Source organism: Schistocerca cancellata, chromosome 2 (genome assembly GCF_023864275.1).
Source record: "Schistocerca cancellata isolate TAMUIC-IGC-003103 chromosome 2, iqSchCanc2.1, whole genome shotgun sequence".
NCBI lineage: Eukaryota > Metazoa > Arthropoda > Insecta > Orthoptera > Acrididae > Schistocerca > Schistocerca cancellata.
Window position 1 is genome coordinate 725,707,502 of NC_064627.1, and position 22,868 is coordinate 725,730,369.

At 45.0% G+C, this 22,868-nt stretch overlaps 1 protein-coding gene across 1 annotated transcript in view; it reads right to left on the minus strand.

Annotated features, from left to right (window-relative positions):
• Positions 1-2,024: 2,024 nt before the first annotated feature.
• Positions 2,025-22,868, minus strand: part of LOC126148020 (uncharacterized) — a 72,095-nt gene continuing 51,251 nt past the window's right edge. Inside the window, exons 5-6 of the mRNA XM_049915728.1 lie at positions 19,104-19,474; positions 2,025-2,613 (exon numbers count right to left, since the gene is read on the minus strand). Coding sequence (XP_049771685.1) covers positions 2,450-2,613; positions 19,104-19,474 — 535 coding nt within the window. The 3' untranslated portion in view covers positions 2,025-2,449. The remainder of the gene's footprint in view (positions 2,614-19,103; positions 19,475-22,868) is intronic.

Genomic DNA, 22,868 nt, shown 5'->3' on the forward strand with positions numbered 1-22,868 from the left:
TAAGCCATAGTAATAAGCAACAAACAGCAGTTGTCTGGAGATACCCATCTTTAGAGTAAATCCCGCTGCTTGAATCATCAGCAAGCGGAAAACCAGCCAAGGTAACATTAATCTTACTACCGGATGCAGAAAAATATGAAATTTGTAATCATTTACGAAATTCAGAGTAATTATTACAGTGACAACACACAAGACATCTTTTCGTGTAATCTACTACTCTCGACATATTCCATACGCACGATAAATAACAATACAAAGCGGGTTCTAGACTTCCCATTAGGCCGCTCTTTGAGGGACTGACTCCCTCTTTGGCTAAACCGCAATTCGACAAATTAGATACGTTTACTCTACTTCTACCTGCGCAGCGCTTTTCGAAGGCCTCTTTCTACGCCGCTCTAGCAGGGCTTTGAAGCCTGGCCGGCGCGGCGAGGTAGTTTCATATTCCATTGATCATTTTTCACGATAAATCGTCGTAATGTGGAACGAGTTGTTTTACATTCATATTATAAATTAATTTGTACAACTATTTGTACTCTGAACATTACCGTAAAATATTATTTTATTTTACTTTTTTCCCGAAATGAAAAGAAGATATACAGATTGAGTTAGTAATTCCTACCCACCACCTTTAACAGGTTACAAACATAGAAATTCTTCTACGGAATAGAAGGAGCTCTCAAGGAGAAACTTTTTCAATTTATTTTCAAATTTTACGTTGCTGTCTATTACATATTTTACATCACTGGGTAAGTGGTAAAAAATTTTTGTTGCAGCATTGTGCACCCCTTTGTGTGCTAAAGACAAACTTAATCTCGAATAATGAATGTCATTTTTTCTTCTAGTATTGTAATTTTGTACCTCATTGTTCCTTTTGAACTCTAATGGATTATTTACACCAAATTTCGTGAGGGAACATACATTCTGCGAAGCAATAGTCAGAATGCCCAACTCCTTAAACAGATGTCTACAGTATGATCGCGGGTGAGGACCACATATTATTCGCACACCACGTTTTTGGGCAACGACGACCTTCTTCGTTAAAGATGAGTTATCCCAGAACATTATTGCATATGACATTACTGAATTAAAATAAGCAAAATATGTCAACATACTGATTTCTCTCTCCCCAAAGTTTACAATGATTCTAAGTTCAAATGTGGCCGAACTAAACTGTTTTAGGAGTTCCAAAATGCTTTGTTTTTCTATTTAAATTCTCATCAGTATGGACACAAGAATTTTGAAGTTTCCACCCTACGTATTAGTTCATCACCATGTGTTACACCTATTACTGGTGCAATACCCCTCGAGGTGCAGAAATAAATGTGATGTGATTTGTGAAATTCATTCGCAGAAAACCAGTCAATGATATTATTGAGTACTTTGTTCACCATTTCTTCCATTTCTGCATGTATACTGCGAGTGATTACAATACTGACTGGTGTCATCTGCAAAAAGAACTAATTCTTCTTGTTGTACATTAGACGGTACATTATTTACATATATGAGAAACAGCAGTGGACCTAAGATAACGGTATTTGGTCATAATAGGCACCACCTGATGGGACACCTTCTCGAAGCTATAGATAGTGAAAGATTAAGAGAACCGCCACAGTTTACTGATTTCTCTTCCTCGTTTCGCTTATAGCGAGTTTGTTGGTTTTTTCCATCACTCTCTACGTCCAACCAGCCGAGTTAAACAGTGATTTAGACATACATGTATTAGTCTACGGAATCCATTCGCACATGCAGCTACAGTCGGTACGTTTAGTAAGTAAAATTTGGTGCTACTTCGACCACTAAAGTAAATACTTAGTGCCTATGGATGAGAAGAGGCGTAGAGAAAACAAAATTAATTCTAATACGAGTATGTCGGTCCAGTCTTTAAGGTTTAGAAATAATCTGCTCCTGGGCAAACACGGTCGACCAGTACGTTATAGACGCAAACACATGCTACCATAGTCTTAATTATATGACCTTAATACCAGTCAATAAATAATAAACAAAATAAAAAACGGAAAACTTCCTTCAATTACATAACTGAAATTTATTTACTCATCTTAAGCACAGACGAAAAATTCAAGTAATGACTTAAATGGATCCAAGATTTTAAGGACTACATTTGCTATAGTACATATTCAGCGAACTTTCTTCTGAACACAGAGCCTTAAGTCTGTAACTCACAGTACTATTGTCAATAGACGTCATATTCAGATTAAATGTCACCGACACAGCAAAACGTTATCTGGTGTCCAGTATCTCAGTTTCAGGTTGGTACTTTAAAACTGAGAAACTAAGATAATAAAGACGTAATACGTTGTATTCTTCTCTACACTGAACACTTCATTCTCACAAATATTTCTATCACGTTTCATAAATCAACGGCGTCGTCCACTGCGTCAAACGGCAACTGTGCCTGCACAGAACTGCGATCTACCTCGGGACCTACGGATCACTGGGGCAGTATTTCACAAACGAAGAGCAGCTTCAGATCGCAGCGAACGTCGCTGTAGCCTTTCACAGACAGAGCCAAGCAGTTCTCTTCTGCGCCACCGTCGTCGTTATTCGGCTGATCCGGCGCCCACAGCTGGAACTCCATGTCACCTAGGTGCCTTCCTGTAAACAGAGCGCAAAGATTCATAGTCTGGGTCACGTTTAACATGGGTAATATGAACTGTACATTTTACTGATGAAATTTTATAGCTTCTCGGGGAGTGGCAGTTGATGGAAGGTATAAAGCATCACCCGAAATCGTGCTAAATGCTTTCTCCGAAAATTATTTTGAACAAAAAATCCAGGAGCCCACTCGAAGTGTGTATCGTTGCGAAAACGTGCTTACCCCCTGAGCAGTAAATAATCTAGAGCAAATAGGAGCCATCATGATGGATACATGGATTAGCCGTGACCACAAGGTCGTTGTATCGACACTGAATACCGTAACATCCAAATCCACCAAGAATAAAAGTAAAATGTACGTGGTTTTAAAAAGTCGATAAAAATTCGTTCGAGTCCTTCCTGACAGACAGTATCCACTTCTTCCAAACCATGTACGCGAGATAGGGCTTACATTCAAAGAAATAGTATTGGCGGCAGTTTGGAAATTTATACCACATAAATAGATCTCCTATGGTACACAAGAGGTCAGAACACTGTTGCAGAAGCAACGAATAAAAGCATGCCAAAGTCAAAAGTACACAAAATCTCATGTTGGAAATTCCTTACTGAAGTTCGGAATGTAGTACGGACTTCAATGCGAGGTGTTTTCAATAGCTTCCACAACGAAGCACTGTGTCGAAATCTGACATGAAATCAAGTCGTTTCGGTCATGTGTAAAGTACACCAGCGGTAAGACACGACCAACACATTCATTACGGTATACTAATGGTAATACTACCGATGACGGGGCCACTAAATTACTAAACGCGGGTTTCGGAAATTCCTTCATCATAGAAGACGAACTAGATATTCCAGAAAACTAATGAAGAACAGCAGCGAAGAAGAGTAGCTTAGATGAAGATATCATCAGTGTAGGGAAGAGCTTAAATCGCTTAACAAAGGTAATTCTTCTGGCCCAGATGCTATACCAACTAATTCTTTTTGTAAGAGTATGCTGACACAACATATCCAAACCTAGCTATTATATACTCGTACAGCCCCTCGCTCGACGAAAGCTCCGTACCTGAAGTCAGGAAAGTTGCACATATCACACCAATACCCAAATAGGGGTAATCCGATGAATTACAGACCAATATCACAGACGTTGATTTGTAGTTGGATTTTGGAACATATACCGTATTCAAACATTATGAATAATCTGGAAGAACTCGATCAATTGACATATAGCACGCACGGATTCAGAAAGAAACAGTAAGTTGAAACTCAACTAGCTCTTTATTTGCACGAATTAATAAGTGTTATCAGCATGGGATCTCAAGCAGATAGTTTGGGATTTTCAGAAGACTTTTCATGCTGTTCCTCACAAGGGGCTTCTAATCATATTGCGTTCCTATGGAGTATAGTGTCAGTTGTGTGACTGCATTCGTGGTTTCCTGCCAGGGAGGTCACAGTTCGTCGTAATTGACGGGAAGTCAGCGAGTAAAATAGAAGTGACGTCTAGCGTTCTCCAAGGAAGTGTTACACGCTCTGCTGTTCCTAATCTAACGATGTAACAGACTATCTGTACACTCTTAGATTGTTTGGGGCTGATGCTGACGTTTACCTTCAAGTAAAGTCATTAGAACTGAAAAGAAGAGACAGAAAATGTTGTGGGGAAGGCGAATCAAACCTGAGTTTTATTGGCAGAACACTTAGAAGATGCGACAGATCTACTAAAGAGACTGCCTACAATAAACTTGTCTGTCCTCTCATAGGGTACTGCTGAGTCTCATAGGGCACTGCTGAGCGATACGGGATCCTTACGAGATAGGACTGACGAAGGACATGGAAGAAGTCCAAAGAATAGCAGTTCGTTCTGTAGGGGCACGAAGTATCATCGACATAACAATCAACGTCTTTGGCGATAAACAGCCCAAAACAATGGGTTTTATGAAAGGAGAGTAATACAGTTCATCCACTCGAATGAAACACAGTTAACAGGAATTCAGTAAAATCCATGTAAGCAAAACTAGTTCTCTAATGAACTTTACGTTTAAAGTATATTACGAAGCAAAAGACACAAACATAGAACTCAGAGAACTTTCAAATTATCGTATGAAAAAGTTATCACTCCTTGTTGGTCTTACTCGTACCCGCAGACCCACAGCCGGCACATGTTGGTCCACATTATCACATGTTACTATCGATAAGCAGACGAGTCGCTCGTAGGTCATGGGCACTTGGCATGAAAAAGTTTTAATATTTCTTGATCCTAACAGAACATTTACGATGTGCATCAAAAAAAGAGACACCTGCTGCCCTTTGCGAAGGTATATCTTTAAAGTGCTCAACAAAGGTGCTCGGTGACACCGAGGACGTTGCCAAACTGACGGTTTGGGGCGGGGGTATTGGTCTTCGAGAGACTCTTTGCCGTTTCATTCATGCGTGTATCAATGTCGCATCGCCCCCTGATCGCACCACACGAGGACTGAAGAAGTATAACCAACTTTGTTGCTTCGCATCACCTTCGAATTTCGTCGAACGCTTTTGAGCGGTCCATGGTGGATCCACCGTGCGCACCAGAGAAAAAATTGTGCTCATGCTACACTCCAAAGTAGTGCGACCACATTCAGTGGAGTGTCTGGCTCACATTGTCCTTAGAGGAGGCGAAAAATACATAATGACATTAGCTGCCAGTGGGCATAAATTAAATCAATGGGTAAAGTCGAAAATTTGTGTCCTAAGGGGATTCGAACCGGGGCTTCCTGCTTACTAGACAGATACTCTGACCATAGTGGTATGGAAATTAGCGTTTGGCGTCAGTTGCTGGGAGGTCCCTGCCGCCTTGGTGCAGGTCGTAATACATTCGGCTCCACAATGAGGGACCTGCTCGCCGGATGGGTATGAAATGATGATGAAGACAACAACACCCAGTATCTGAGCGGAGAAAATCCCCGACCCAGCCGGGAATCGAACCCGGGCCCATTAGGGCGGTAGTCCGTCACGCTGACCTTTCAGCAATCGGGGCGGACACCACTGTGGTCATTGCAGCTGACTGCGCGGAGTACCCTAATGGGCGTCCCGTCGGATCCGAATTCTCAACTCTTATCCACACACCACTAATGCAGAACCCCTTGCCCATTAACCTCATTAGTCGCAGCGTTTCGCCGGTTCCCGTAAGAGTTCGAGCGTGGTGTGCATCCGCACTGAAGTGATCATTGGCCGCTCTCGCTTTAATTATGGATGTGGTGTCTGTTCTTTCGGACAAGTCCAACTGACACCATGTAGATCCTGCACCCACTAAGAATTAAGACACAAAGGAATTAACGACAATAGCTCCTTCGAGGAGGGTTAAATCGTCTGGGGGGGGGGGGGAGGAGGGTGCGGTCGGCATTGTCAAAGATTGTAAAGAAGGTCGTCGTTTTCATTTTCGAAATGTATTGGAATGAACGCCACAGGCGAAGGGGTGGCTACATTGACCATCTTTATGCAACTTCCTGAGGCGGAACGGCGGTGTGTGTGTGAAATATTTTCCTCGGCTACTCGTAAGAAAACCGCGTGATTTCAACGCTTGGCGCCGTGGTTCTGACCTCCTTAGCAGAGGCGTCATAAGAAGAGCTGAAACGTGTGTAAGAAGGGGTGTGACGACCTTCCCATCGTTTGACACGTCCACGGTGGCGTTGGACAGAATTGTGGTGAAATATGGTGGCAGTGTGACACCATTAATATATCTTACAACTCACAAGAATATCTGATTTCTTGTGTGTGTTTGTGTGTGTGTGTATGTGTGAGTGTGTGTAGACATGTTGCAGTTCGAACCGTCGCCGAGCCCGAGGGTGACGTTACAGGGTGCCCCGCTTTTCGTCCTTACAGAGAAAGTTGTGGGCAAATTTCAAACTTATGCGTCGAAATGGGAGATAATTACGCAATTTCTAAAAACTGACCCTTCAATTCTGTTGCGCAGCGTACATTATGCCGTTTAATCTGGATATCACACTTTTGACCGTCTGCGATCGGTCTCAAAACGCAGTTTAACGATATATTAATAAATTCATTGAAGTCACTGCATGCACAACCTCACGTACTACGACTCGCGACTATGGCGCACGCAGTAGCTCACTTGGCTGCAGAACGCAGGAACGCCCCTTTTCTAATTGGTTTATTCCAGTGATAGGCAGTGACGCCTTCAGTCAAAATCTTTTCGTGTTTCGTTCAATCACACGACGCAGTTCTGACCCTGTTCGTATATCGTCAGACTCAAATCGTTTTAATAATTTATTTCTGCTCTTGAGTGTGGTGAAATGTATGTTCTTGTTAAAAGAGGAATAGATGTTAAGTTTTGTATTATTCAATCAGCTGCGGAAAACGATGAGAGAACTGTGCAAAACAGTGAAAAAATTACTGAGCAATCATGGAGAAATACTTTTATCATTCCACGCCAGCAGACTTTGGTTTGTCATTTCTGTCAACACTCATCTTGTCACTCAAGGCGTATATTTGTTTATACACCTTAAAAACGTTTCACAGCTGTAGTTTAACATGGTATAGTCAAATGAGTTTATCACAAAGTGTCAGGTATCTGAGTATTAAATAAATTAATATATGCAAGGAATAAATACAAAATAACTTTTTAAAATTATTAAATCAAATATGGCTACCGAAATCTGTGTTTTTCTTTTAGCATATGTACAGACATTTTGATTTTATGGAGGTATAATGTTAAACTACGCTAGTCAAGTATTTCTAAAATGTACAAGCAAATATGCACCTTGGGTGACGTGATATGCAATGACAGAAAAGAGATTGATGTATGATGGCGTGAGAAGGTTAAAAATATTCTTACCTGATTGTTCGCCAAGCCGTTCACTGTTTGTGATTCTTCAGTTTCTCCAGGCGTATTTTATGACGAAATAAATCTCGGGTGAACAGAACAAAAGAATGGCCGGCCAAGGTGGCCGAGCGGTTCTAGGCGCTACAGTCTGGAACGGCGCAACCGCTACGGTAGCAGGTTCGAATCCTGCCTCGGGCATGGATGTGTGTGATGTCCTTAGGTTAGTTAGGTTTAAGTAGTTCTAAGTTCTAGGGGACTGATGACTTCAGAAGTTAAGTCCCATGGTGCTCAGAGCCATTTGAACCATTTGAACAAAAGAATGGCGTGCTCAAAACCCTTGTACACAGAGCTCACACCATCTCCGGCAGGGACAATCTCCAACAAGAATTGGACCATCTGAAGACCGTGTTTCGGAGGAACGGTTACAAGGAAGGGCAAATTCGGAAGGCTCTACGTCCCACACCTGCAGCACCGGCGGAAACTGAGGATGAACCTCAGGAGGAGGCGGCCTTGGCTATTATTCCGTTTTGTGGGGCCTTATTCGGAAAATTCGACGCATTTTACGTAAACACCAAGTGAAAACCATCTTTCGTCCTCGAAGCAAAACCAAGAGCTTTCTTGGTAGTGTCAAGGACAACCTTGGTCTACGTAAATCAGGGGTTTATCAGATACCTTGCCAATGCGGTAGTGTATACATAGGGCAGACCATTCGTAACATTGAGGACCGATGCCGAGAACATCAACGGCACACTAGACTGCAGTAGCCCAGTAAGTCGGCAATCGCTGAGCATTGCCTGTCGGAACTCCACAGCATGGATTATGACCAAACCAGACTTCCAAATATTGGGACTGTGTAATCAAAGAAGCCATAGAGATAGTAAGGGAGCACAACTAAAACGTGACAGCGGTTACATCCTTAGTGTGGCGTGGGAACACGCGATCACCCGGATTAAGAAGAAAAAGGATATTTCCCAGAGTGTACCGACTTCGGGAGAGGAGCGAAGAATAACGAGAGCGGTGCTGGCAGACCCTCCTGAACGAGAAGACCTAGGACGCAGCGCCCAGACGGCGGGAGAACGGATGCTGTACCTGGACCGCGCGCGGCGCGCGGACCGCACCGACTCATAGGAAGCGCCTGAGGGAGGTGCGGAAGGGGAATTCAGGGGAATTGTCCTATATATGACATGGCGCCGTCCAACTGCCGGTCAGTACATCAGCGCACCTGATGATGGCAACGTGCTCGATTGCCGAACTATTGTGTCCTATGCACACTCATTCCAGGCTGTTCACCCGAGATTTTTTTCATCTGTTCACTGTTCCTTTCTACATCTACCTCTACATCATACTCCGCAAGCCACCTAATGGTGTGTGGCGGAGGCTACTTTCGGTACCACTATATGATCCCAACAACCCTGTTCCACTCGTGAATGGTGCGTGGGAAGAATGATTGTCAGTAAGCCCCTGTATGGCTCTAATTTCTCGAATTTTCTCCACGTGGTCAATACGCGTGATGTATGTGGGCTGAAGTAATATGTTGTCTGACTCCTCCTGAAAAGTGCTGTCCCGAAATTTCAGTATTAAATCTCTCCGTGTTGCACAACGTCTCTCTTGTAACGTCTGCCAGTGGAGTTTGTTTAGTATCTCAGTAACGCTCTTTCGCCAGCTAAATGATCTCGTGACGAAACGAGCGGCTCTTCGTCGGATCTTCTCTATCTTCTCTATCAATCCTATCTGCTAGGGATCCCAGATAGATCAACGATACTCATGAATCGGGCGAACAAGCGCCTTATAAGCCACTTCTTTCGTCGATGAGTTACATTTCCTTAAGATTCTTCCGATGAATCTGAGTCTTGTCTGCTTTTCCCACTATCTGTTTTATGTGGTCATTCCACTTAAGGTCGCTCTGGGTAGTTACGCCTTGATATTTTACGGCAGACGCTGTCTCCAGCTGTTTGTCATCAATAGTGTAGTGTAGAGTAGTGAATTTCTTATCCTTTATATGCGCAATATGTTACATTTATTTACGTTCAGAGTCAACTGCCAGAGTCTGCACCATTCATCAATTCTCTGCAGGCCGTTCTGCAAATTCTTACTATCTTCTGGCGTTGCTACTTTGGTACAAACAACTGCATCATCCGTGAATAGCCTTAAAGAGCATCCGATGCTTTCTACTAGGTCATTTATTTACATTGTGAACAGCAACGGTCCTATCACACTTCGCTGTGGTACTCCGGATATTAACTTTACATCTGTCGATTAATATCCGTTAAGAGCGACGTGTTGAGTTCTATCCGCAAGAAAATCTTGAATCCTATCGCAGGTCTGCTCCGATATTCCGTAAGCTCGTCTTTTTTTTCATTAAACGGTAATGCAGGACGGTGTCAAATGCCTTACTGAAATCAAAGAACACTGCATCAGCCTGAGCACCGTTGTCCACTGCGATGTGGATGTCATGGAGGAACAGAGCGACAATAGTTTCGCAGGATCTCTGTTCACGTTCTCCATGTTCATTTTTATAGAGGAGCTGTTCATTTTCCAAGAACGTCATAATTCTTGAGCATAAAACATGGGCCATAATTCTACAACAGTTTGACGTCAACGATATAGGTATGTAATTGTGTGGACCTGTTTTATGGCCTTTCTTAAAAACGGGAACGACCTGCGCTTTTTTCCAGTCGTTAGGCACCTTACGTTGCTCAAGCGATCTACGATAAATTACTGCTAGAAGAGGAGCAAGTTCTTTCGCATAATCTCTAAAGAATCTTTCAGGTATCTCATCTGGTCCTGAAGCCTTTCCACTACTAAGCGATTGTATACTTTTCAATTCCGCCATCGGTTATCTCAATATCTGCCATTTCGACGTTCGCATGACGATTGAAAGCAGGGACAGTGTTACGATCCTCCGCGGTGACAAAACTTCGGAAGACTGAATTCAGTATTTCGGCCTTCTCTCTGTTATCTTCCGTTTTGGTGCCGGTGTGGTCACTGAGAGAATGAGTAGATGACTTTACATACCAACAAAATCTCTTAGGGTTTTTACTCATATCGGTTGACAACGTCTTACTTTCGAAATAGTTGAACGCTTCTCCCATTGCTCTCCTTACGACCATTTTCGCTTCTTTCAGCTTTTGTTCGTCAGCTAGGTTTTTACTTCTCTTGAATCTGAGATGAAGCTTGTTTACGTAGAGCTTTTCTAATATGGCTATTAGACCATGTTGGATCTTTCCCATCCTTTAAAACCTTACTCGGAACATAGTTGTCTAGGGCATTTTGAACGATGCCTTTGAATTTTTTCCATTTGTTCTCCACATCTTCGTCCTCACCGCCGAATATTTGATGCTGAGTGCTAAGATATTCTGAAATTTGTATCCTGTCACCCTTGCTGAGCAAATCTATCTTCCTACCTTTCGTAACATTCCTTGTAGGACCCGTCGTCACAGATGCTGTCACAACCTTATGATCACCGATACCTTCCTCTACGTTAACTGATTCGATAAGTTCAGGTCTGTTTGTTGCCATGAGGTCTAAGACGTTACCCTCAGAGTTGGTTCTAACTATCTGCTCAAGGTAATTTTCGGACAAGACATTCAGAACAATGCCACATGATTCCCTGTCTCTGGCACAAGTTTGGATCTCATAACACTCCCAAAGTGTACCTGGCAGGTTCAAGTCACCCTCTATTACAACAGCATGATCAGGAAAATTACTAATTATATGATGCAAGTTCTGTCTGAAGCGCTCTACAACTACAGGTCCTGAACCAGGTGGTTTATAAAAGCATCCGATCACCGTTCTATGATACTCAATTTCACCCAGATTAATTCACATTCGGAATCCGTGATAACCTCGCTAGATTTTATCGAATTTCTTACCGTAATAAAAACGCCGCCACCATAGGACCTCGTTGTCACTGACTTCTAGCTTCAACCAGCTTTCTGTTCTCAATACGATCTGTGAATTATAACCTTCAGTACGCGATACTAATTCTGGGACCTTTCCTTAAGATCACCTGCAGTTTACTAAAATCTATCTATCTATCTCTGATCTGCGAGGACCAAGATTCTCTAAAGTTGCTGGGGCTGATTTAACGGGTAAATCGTGTTTGCTCCCAACGAGGGGTCCTCTAACCTAAAAAAGCCCCATGTGCACGCCACACGTACTCCGTTACACCAGTAGCCGCTTTTTGCGTGTACTGCATGCCTGACCTATTAAGGGGAACCCTACAATTCTGCATCCGAGAGCGTAGGTCGAGAAAATCGCATCCGATACCGTCGCAGAGCCGTCTAGGCCTCTGGTTTAGACCTTCTACTCTGCTCCAAAGTAGAGCACCGCGATGAACCCTGGGTATGATGCTACAAGATGCTACAAATAAAAGCTTAGTCTACACCCCACGCGCGTTGCTGGTGGCCTTCACCAAATCAGATAGCCGCCTAAAGGAGCCGAGAATGGCCTCAGAACCCAAGCGGCAGGCGTCATTCGTGCCGACATGTGCCACTATGTGCAGCCGGTTGCACCCAGTGCTCTCGATAGCCGCCGGCAGGGCCTCCTCCACATCACAGATGAGCCTTCTCGGCAAACATACCGAATGCCCTCGGGAATTCTTTCTCGCCTTGCCTGCTATCTCCCTGAGGGGCTACATCACCCGCCTAACGTTGGAGCTCCAAAAGACTACCAAACCCACGTTCTGTATTTGACTGGGCAGGAAAATCGACCTCTGGCCCAACAGGAGAGGCATCCCGTGCTGGCTCAGAGTTATCATCAACACTAGGAAGTACCTCGTTTCTGTTGCTAAGACGTAGGGAGCCAGCCACACAGCCTGCTCCCTCTTACGCATTCCACCAAGTGACACGCGAACCCACTACTGTCTGCCACCGACTCTGGAGGGACCGGTCAGATGCAGCGTATCGAAAGCCGCAGTGACGTCCGGACCACCAGGGGATTCCAGTGACAGCAAAGGTGTCGTCATTAGTCTCGTTACCATAACTTCGACCATTAGACAGAAGCTTGTCGACGGTAGCCAACGCAGCTTCCAGCTGTTTACGGACAGCAGCCAACTTTCCTTGTGTCCGCTCACAACAAGCACAGTCCTTAGCCATATTGTACTATGTATAAAATAGATATAAGGACTCCAAATGGCGCAACTGAGTTTGAAAATATACCAAACGAGAATAAAGTTACACTAAAAATTAGTGTGCAGATTTCTCACTGAACTCTGAGACCGAAGCTATTAAACAGAAATAAACTTCTCTACACGGAAAATTTACTCTAGGAAGCCGCCCTCCGCAAGGATATTCGCACGACTTACGCAAAAACAAAAACTACGATTGATTTTCTAATTACTAGTCTACACAGTAAAATACACATGTACATTTCATTTCTTTGCAGAAGCACGTGAACAAAAAACAAAGACTAAATTAATTTACAGTTTATCACAAAAGTGCTGCTCCTGCATGATCAGCTCCTCATCTTATTTTGCAGAATTTATTCGCTAAATACAAAATATAACCGGAGCATACATTTCACCTTATTGAAAAGCAGAACTAAAGTATGTACGCTATGTGATCAAAAGTAACCGGGCACCCCCAAAAACATACGTTTTTCATATTAGGTGAATTGTGCTGCCACATACTGCAAGGTACTCCATATCAGCGACGTCGGTAGTCATTAGACATAAAGAGCAGAAGGGGGCGCTCCGTGGAACTGACGGATTTCGAATGTGGTCAGATGATTGGGTGTCACTTGTGTCATACGTCTGTACGCGAGATATCCACACTACTAGACATCCATAGGTACACTGTTTCCGATGTGATAGTGAAGTTGAAACGTGAAGGGACACGTACAGCACTAAAGCGTACAGGCCGACCTCGTCTGTTGACTGATAGAGACCGCCGAAGTTGAAGAGGGTCGTAATGTGTAATAGGCAGACATCTATCCAGACCATCATACAGGAGTTCCGAACTGCATCAGGATTCATTGCAAGTACTATGACACTTTAGCGGGATGTGAGAAAACTTGAATTTCATGGTCGAGCGGTTGCTCATAAGCCACACATCACGCCGGTAAATGCCAAACGACGCCTCACTTCGTGTAAGGGGCGTAAACATTGGACGACTGAACAGTGGAAAAACGTTGTGTGTAGTGACGAATCACGGTACACGATGTGGCGATCCGATGGCAGGGTGTGGGTATGGAAAATGCGAACGTCGTCTGCCAGCGTGTGTAGTGCCAACGGTAAAATTCGGAGGCGATGGTGTTATCGTGTGGTCGTGTTTTTCATGGAGGAGTCATGTACCCCTTGTTTTTTTGGGTGGCACTATCACAGCACAGCCCTACATTGATGTTTTAAGCATCTTCTTGCTTCCCACTGTTAATGAGCAATTCGGGGATTGTGACTGCATCTTTCAACACGATAGAGCACCTGTTCATAATGCATGGCCTGTGGCGGAGTGGTTACACGACAATAACATCCCTGTAATGGACTGGCCGGCACAGAGTCCCGAACTGAATCCCATAGATCATCTTGGGGATGTTTTGGAGCGCTGAATTTGTGCCAAGCATCACCGACCGCCATTGATACCTCTGCTCAATGCTGCACTATGTGAGGAATGGGCTGCCATCGCCCAGAAACCTTCCAGCAAAAAAATGATTCAAATGGTGAAACGTCCCCTTAGAAAAATTATACAAGACTGTGCTTAAACTGACACAAAATATTTTTAGCGCAACGCAATCTGACTTTCAGAAATCCCTACAAAAGAATGGCCTTGACTAACATTAACCTATACCTTTCACAAATCATTTACCTCACAAAAATCTTCGTTACTCAAGCTACAGCAATACAGCGAGCGGCACTACTGCCAGCTAAATAAAAGATTCAAACTACGGAAGGCACTAACTACTAGTAGGCATAGTTAGCAAATGAAAGATTTTAATAGAGAACAAACAATGTATTTACCTTAATATTCATCAAAAGTCATAATATATACAGCAGTTCATGACATCCATTTTTACAAATTTCAAAACACCGCCATTTCTCTCCCCACATCCACCACTGCTGGCGGCTCACCTCCAACTGCGCAACGCTACGCGCTGTTCACATCCAGCTGCCCAACACTACAATGGCAGACAACATTGCAAACTAGCCACAGACAAGTGTTCACATTATGGAGCTCCTCTATCTTCGGGGGCCTTGGGAGATGGACGTGTTCGCTGCCCCTGGCATGGAGCTTGCTTTAATGTTCATACAGGTGACATTGAAGAGTTTCCTGGTTTGGATAGTGTTCCATGCTTTAGTGTGAGAGTAACAACAGATGGTGGTGTTGCTATTAGAGGAAAACGAAGTGATCTGAAATCTGGAAAGCGAGTGAAGCCAATGCAGACTCGTGATCCAGTAAACCAAGATACTCTCGTTATTGTTGGAGCAGGTGCAGCTGGCATGTCTTGTGCTGAGACTTTAAGGCAGGAGGGTTTCAGGGGCCGGCTGGTTCTTATAACAGCTGAGAGGTATCCACCTTATGACCGCATCAAGCTTAGTAAAATGTTGGATGCAACCATTGATAAGTTGGCAACGAGGCAAGATAGTTTTTATCAGGAATATATTATTGAACTCATGCTGTCAACTGATGTCACTGGTTTGGACACGCATCACAAGCAGCTGAAGTTGGGAAGTAATACTCTGAACTACACGTCCCTTTTTTTGGCTACTGGTGCAAACCCACGTGTACCTTCAATTCCAGGAAGTACATTGGAGAATGTACACTTCTGGAAATTGAAATAAGAACACCGTGAATTCATTGTCCCAGGAAGGGGAAACTTTATTGACACATTCCTGGCGTCAGATACATCACATGATCACACTGACAGAACCACAGGCACATAGACACAGGCAACAGAGCATGCACAATGTCGGCACTAGTACAGTGTATATCCACCTTTCGCAGCAATGCAGGCTGCTATTCGCCCATGGAGACGATCGTAGAGATGCTGGATGTAGTCCTGTGGAACGGCTTGCCATGCCATTTCCACCTGGCGCCTCAGTTGGACCAGCGTTCGTGCTGGACGTGCAGACCGCGTGAGACGACGCTTCATCCAGTCCCAAACATGCTCAATGGGGGACAGATCCGGAGATCTTGCTGGCCAGGGTAGTTGACTTACACCTTCTAGAGCACGTTGGGTGGCACGGGATACATGCGGACGTGCATTGTCCTGTTGGAACAGCAAGTTCCCTTGCCGGTCTAGGAATGGTAGAACGATGGGTTCGATGACGGTTTGGATGTACCGTGCACTATTCAGTGTCCCCTCGACGATCACCAATGGTGTACGGCCAGTGTAGGAGATCGCTCCCCACACCATGATGCCGGGTGTTGGCCCTGTGTGCCTCGGTCGTATGCAGTCCTGATTGTGGCGCTCACCTGCACGGCGCCAAACACGCATACGACCATCATTGGCACCAAGGCAGAAGCGACTCTCATCGCTGAAGACGAAACGTCTCCATTCGTCCCTCCATTCACGCCTGTCGCGACACCACTGGAGGCGGGCTGCACGATGTTGGGGCGTGAGCGGAAGACGGCCTAACGGTGTGCGGGACCGTAGCCCAGCTTCATGGAGACGGTTGCGAATGGTCCTCGCCGATACCCCAGGAGCAACAGTGTCCCTAATTTGCTGGGAAGTGGCGGTGCGGTCCCCTACGGCACTGCGTAGGATCCTACGGTCTTGGCGTGCATCCGTGCGTCGCTGCGGTCCGGTCCCAGGTCGACGGGCACGTGCACCTTCCGCCGACCACTGGCGACAACATCGATGTACTGTGGAGACCTCACGCCCCACGTGTTGAGCAATTCGGCGGTACGTCCACCCGGCCTCCCGCATGCCCACTATACGCCCTCGCTCAAAGTCCGTCAACTGCACATACGGTTCACGTCCACGCTGTCGCGGCATGCTACCAGTGTTAAAGACTGCGATGGAGCTCCGTATGCCACAGCAAACTGGCGGACACTGACGGCGGCGGTGCACAAATGCTGCGCAGCTAGCGCCATTCGACGGCCAACACCGCGGTTCCTGGTGTGTCCGCTGTGCCGTGCGTGTGATCATTGCTTGTACAGCCCTCTCGCAGTGTCCGGAGCAAGTATGGTGGGTCTGACACACCGGTGTCAATGTGTTCTTTTTTCCATTTCCAGGAGTGTATTTGTCTTACGGTCAATTGATAATGCTAATTCCATCAATCAGGCACTTGGTAAAGACAAAAACGTAGTCATCCTAGGAGGTTCCTTTATAGGAATGGAAGCAGCAGCTTACTGTGTGAAGAAAGTTCACTCAGTTACTGTGGTGATTCGTGACAGTGTCCCATTCAAAGCATCGCTTTGTGAGGTAAGTGATTTGTGAAAGGTATAGGTTAATGTTAGTCAGGGCCATTCTTTTGTAGGGATTTTTGAAAGTCAGATTGCGTTGCGCTAAAAATATTGTGTGTCAGTTTAAGCACAGTCTTCTATAATTTTTCTAAGGGGACGTTTCAATGGCTCTGAGCACTACGGGACTTAACATTGGAGGTCATCAGTTCCCTAGACTTAGAACTACTTAAACCTAACTAAACTAAGGACATCACACACATCCATGCCCGAGGCAGGATTCGAACCTTCGACAGTAGCAGTCGCGCGGTTCCGAACTGAAGTGCCTAGAACCGCTCGATCACCTCGGCCGGCTAAATCCTCCAGCACTTGATTGAACGTATGCCTGCGAGAGTGGAAGCTGTCATAAAGGCTGAGGGTGGGCCAAGACCGTATTGAATTCCAGCCAGGTGTCCGGATACTTTTGGTCACATAGTGTATTAAGACGATCAGCACATAAAGATGGACCCATATTGTCCGAGATTCATCGTGTAATTAAATAAAACGCAAAAGTAAATTGTTTTAAAGTAATTTTTATTCTTACTTCCTGTGTACTGAGTAAGACACGCTTCACAGCTGCAAAAAAGGATAAATTTATACAAAAAAAACATCACGGATGCTTTTTACGCCACATCCCGCTTTATTCTAAATGGTAATCTTTAGGCGACATAGAAAATCGACCGACGATTAGTGGAAGCCTGCAGCCGCCCAACTCACGACGCTAGAAGGCACATTCTGTACCACGACAAGCATGCTGAGTCCCTTCATCGACCACCTGTTACAAGCATAGGCTACAGTATGTGAAAGGAACTTTACAATGTGTTCCGCAATTACTATCTGTTTTCTGTTTTTCAATGTACGTTACTCATACCATTATTGCACAAAATTATTTCACACGCTCATCATTCTAGCTGTTCAGAAAGTCTAGATTCGCTCTTCACATACATTGCCCATTCACTCCACACATGTTAAAGTAGTGAGCAAACTATTAAATGTTTCCTCCTAAAATTTGGAAGGTAAGAGACGAGATACTGGCAGAAGTAAAGCTGTGAGTACCGGGCGTGAGTCGTGCTTCGGTAGCTCAGATGGTAGAGCACTTGCCCGCGAAAGGCAAAGGTCCCGAGTTCGAGTCTCGGTCGGGCACACAGTTGTAATCTGCCAGGAAGTTTCATATCAGCGCACACTCCGCTGCAGAGTGAAAATCTCATTCTGGGAACATCGCTCTGGTTCACTCCGAGACGCCTAAGCCCTTCCCTTGTTGAGAGCCCTTCCTGGGACAAAGTAACAATGAGGACGCTATCGAACCGCGGTATTGACCGTCTAGTCATGTTTGAACTACAGACAACAAGAGCCGTGTACCTCCTTCCTGATGGAATGACTGAAACTGATCGGCTGTCGCACCCCCTCCGTCTAGTAGGCGCTGCTCATGAGTGGTTGTTTTCATCTTTGGGCGGAATTAGTGAAATCTCTGAACAGTCAAATGGAGTGTGTCTATGATACAATATCCACAGTCAACGTCTATCTTCAGGATTTCTGGGAACCGCGGTGATAGACAACTGCCGGCCGCGTTGGTCTAGCGGTTCTGGCGCTGCAGTCCGGAACCGCGGGACTGCTACGGTCGCAGGTTCGAATCCAGCCTCGGGCATGGGTGTGTGTGATGTCCTTAGGTTAGTTAGGTTTAAGTAGTTCTAAGTTCTAGGGGACTTATGACCTAAGATGTTGAGTCCCATAGTGCTCAGAGCCATTTGATATACAACTCTTTTTGATGTCTGTATTTCGAACATTCTTCTTAAAAAGGGTAGTACTTCATCACCACACTTTTACATTTTGGGTGCCAAACAGCACAGCAGACAGCTGCCAGAACACACGTAGTTTTTGTCCTGACGGATACACGGAAACGTCCTCTCGGCGCAGACGATACTGAGTACAGGAACAAAACACCGTGAGTGATGCAGTAGGGTTACTTGTGTAGAGTAGTCAACTGATATACGGCAGAGCCGTGCGGGATAGCCTAGCGGTCTAGCACTTTTCAGGGTCCGTGCGACTCCGCCCCCTCCCCCAACCCTATGGGAGAGGTTCGAGTCATTCCTAGGACATGAGTGTGTGTGTTGTTCATAGCGTAAGTTAGGTTAGTTAGTGTGGAGGCTTAGGCACTGCTGACCTAAGTAGTTTGGTCCCTTGAGACCTTACTACAAAAAGGAAGAAAGAAAAACATAAAGTCGATCGTTCAAAAGGGGCTAAATATCTCCCAAAACCAAACTAACAGTCACAGTGACCATAATGTAGCGCTCCGCGCAGCGTACCTGCGTCCGTGACGAAGTCGCCCTCGTGCTCGTGGTCGGTGAAGCCGACGTAGTAGAGATCTGCGCTGGGCTCGAGTAGGCGCTGCAGCACGGCGGCGCGCAGCCACGTGTCGGGGACGGCGAGCGTGGCGTTCTCGCGCCGGCACTCTTCAGCTGCGCGCGCCCACGGCAGGCTGCGCGCGTGCGTCTTGTAGAAGCGGCCCGCGTCCTCCTCCCACTTGTAGGTGCCCGGCACGCCCAGCGACAGCGGCCGCTCGCACAGGAACGGCGACATGCTGTCGCACCGCGCCTCGCCCATTACCCCGTCACTGCGAAGGATGCTGCAGTTCTCCCGCGTCTCATTAGGCTTCAGCGTCGGATTCGCGTCCACACTACCTATAAAATTGCAAGTACAGATGAAGCAAAATATGCCTCGTTCAACGAACGCGGGCAGCAGAGAATTCCCAGACAGTTAGTGAAATCCCATATCACCGCCATTCGTGAGGCAATACTGACCCTACGACTTATCTTAGAAGAAAGATTAAGGAAACCAAACCTACGTTTCTAGCATTTGTAGACGTAGAGAAAGCTTTTGACAATGTTGACTGGAATACTCTCTTTCAAATTCTCAAGGTGGCAGGGGTAAAATACAGGGAGCGAAAGGCTATTTACAATTTGTACAGAAACCAGATGGCAGCTATAAGAGTCGAGGGACATGAAAGGGAAACAGTGAGGCAGTGGTTGGGAAGCGAGTTAGACAGGGTTTTAGCCTCTCCCCGATGCTATTCAATCTGTATATTGAGCAAGCAGTAAAGGAAACAAAGGAAAAGTTCGGAGTAGGTATTAAAATCCATGGAGAAGAAATAAAAACTTTGAGGTTCGCCGATGATATTGTAATTCTGTCAGAGACAGCAAAGGACTTAGAAGAGCAGTTGAACGGAATGGACAGTGTCTTGAAAGGAGGATATAAGATGAACATCAACAAAAGCAAAACGAGGATAATGGAATGTAGTCGAATTAAGTCGGGTGATGTTGAGGGTATTAGATTAGGAAATGAGACACTTAAAGTAGTAAAGGAGTTTTGCTATTTGGGGAGCAAAATAACTGATGATGGTCGAAGTAGAGAGGATATATAATGTAGACTGGCAATGGCAAGGAAAGCGTTTCTGAAGAAGAGAAATTTGTTACATGTAGTATAGATTTAAGTGTCAGGAAGTCGTTTCTGAAAGTATTTGTATGGAGTGTAGCCATGCGTGGAAGTGAAAGATGAACGATAAATAATTTGGAGCAGAAGAGAATAGAAGCCTTCGAAATGTGGTGCTACAGAAGAATGCTGAAGATTAGATGGGTAGATCACATAACTAATGAGGAGGTATTGAATAGAATTGGGGAGAAGAGGAGTTTGTGGCACCACTTGACTACATGAAGGGCTCGGTTGGTAGGACATGTTCTGAGGCATCAAGGGATCACCAATTTAGTACTGGAGGGCAGAGTGGAGGGTAAAAATCGTAGAGGGAGACCTAGAGATCAATACACTAAACGGATTCAGAAGGATGTAGGTTGCAGTAGGTACTGGGAGATGAAGAAGCTTGCACAGGATAGAGTAGCGTGGAGAGCTGCATCAAACCAATCTCAGGACTGAAGACCACAACAACAACAACAAGAAAAACTTCCTCCGAACAGGCCTTGAAGGCCCACCAGTACCGACCGGCCGCCGTGTTATCCTCAGCCCTTAGGTGTCACTGCGGGCAATGGCCTTGCCCCAGTGTATACACCGGTTTCACAAAAAGTTAAGCGCTGTTGGGCGTGGCCGACAGTAGGATGGGTGACCATCCAGTCGCCATGCGCTGTTGCCAGTTTTCGAGGTGCACTCAACCTCATGATGCCAATTGAGGAGCTACTCGACCGAATAGTGGCGGCTTCGGTCAAGAATACCGTCATAACGACCGGGAGAATGGTGTACTGACCCCACGCCCCCTCCCCTTTCTGCATCCTCCGCTGAGGATGACACGGCGGTCGGATGGTCCCGGTAGGCCATTCGTGGCCTGAAGACGGAGTGCTTAGGCGTCACTGGATGGGGATTCAGCACTCCGCTCTCCCAACCATTGTCAATTTTCGTGACTGACTCAAATGGCCTCACAAGGTCTGAGTGCACCCCACTTGCCAACAGCAGTTAGCAGTCCCGAACAGTGACCAATCGAAGTGCTAGCCAAGCACGACACCACGTAACTTCCGTGATCTGACGGGAACTGCTGTTACCAATGTAGCATCGTGTCTCGAGTAATCGTAAAATCACCATAAAAATACACGGAGGGAGGAACAGCGGTACGTCAAACAGTTGCACAAATACGTACCAACAGCGAGATTTCTGGACGCATTATTTAGGTTACTAGTTTCAACGCTTCAGTAGCGTCTTCTTCTTACCCCTATACGCCTACAAAAATACTTAACACGATAATGTATGAAATAATTTCAATACTACAATAAAACTCTTATATCAAATGGAAACAAGTAAATAAACATGAACTAAAAATAATATGGACAACAGTATTTCATAGACGAAAGGTATGAGTGATTTGTAATTTGATGTATGAAGAGGGCGTCCATACCTAAAACACAAATTAGAAGAGTTCTATAAATAATGAGAAGGGGGCTATTATTGAAAATATCTAATGAAAGAATAAACATGACGGGAGAGCTATAATAGGAATTATTACTAACAAAAATTTAAAAACCAAATATAACGTTATGAAACAATGTCCATGACCCAACTATAGATATGAAGTATTGTATATTTGGTAGCCAAAGAAATTAAAGAGGCTACGTAAATCCAATGCAGGAGGTACGTAAGTGTGTGTCTAAACGTACTGTTATAAGCAACAACAATTGATAACCATGCGTGGTTTAGAACAGCTTAGAAGGCTCTAAGCACTATGGGACTTAACATCTGAGATCATCAGTCCCCTAGACTTCGAACTACTTAATCCTAACTAACCATCACACAAATCCATGCGTAGGCAGGATTCGAAACTGCGACCTTAGCAGCATCTCGGTTCCGGACTGAAGCGCCTAGAACTGCTCGACCACAGCGGCCGGCGTGATTATTAAAATGAAAGGATAATCTACATGAACCATTTTTCGATTTAGATTGAAGAAACATATCATAAATATAAAATATCTTTAATTTTCAGATCATTACTGCCCAGTCGTCTTACTCTAATTAGAATACACTTCTGTATTACAACTGCCAACTGACACTTCCTATTGAAATATATTCCTGCTGTTGTTCCCATGAGTTGCAGTTTACTGTTCAGAAATTTTCGGGCTCCTCCCAGTACCTGGTACGATACATTAAGTAATGGTAGATCCACCATAAAAATATGTGGAGTGAGGAACAACGGCCGATCGCACTGTTGTGGAAATATGTACAATCAGCCGTATTTTTGGAAACTTTATGAATGCTTCTAATTTCAACGCCTCAGTAGCGTCTGCAGACCCCTATATGCTACCTCGTTTCGATGGAGTGTTCTTACAACTGAGTGACAGCTGTCTTTTACACCCCCTTTACATGTTTTCACTCTACATTGCACGTGTAGGTACATAAAATTCGCGTAAGATAACATACGGAGGCATGAAGCCAGTCGTTCTCCCCTCGATCTGTTGGCGAGTGAAACAGGAAAGGAAATGACTATTAGTAGTACTGGGTACCGTCCGCCACGCACCGTACTGTGGCTTCCGGTGTACGTATGTAGATGAAGACGTACATGTACTTGTGGGGGTACCAAC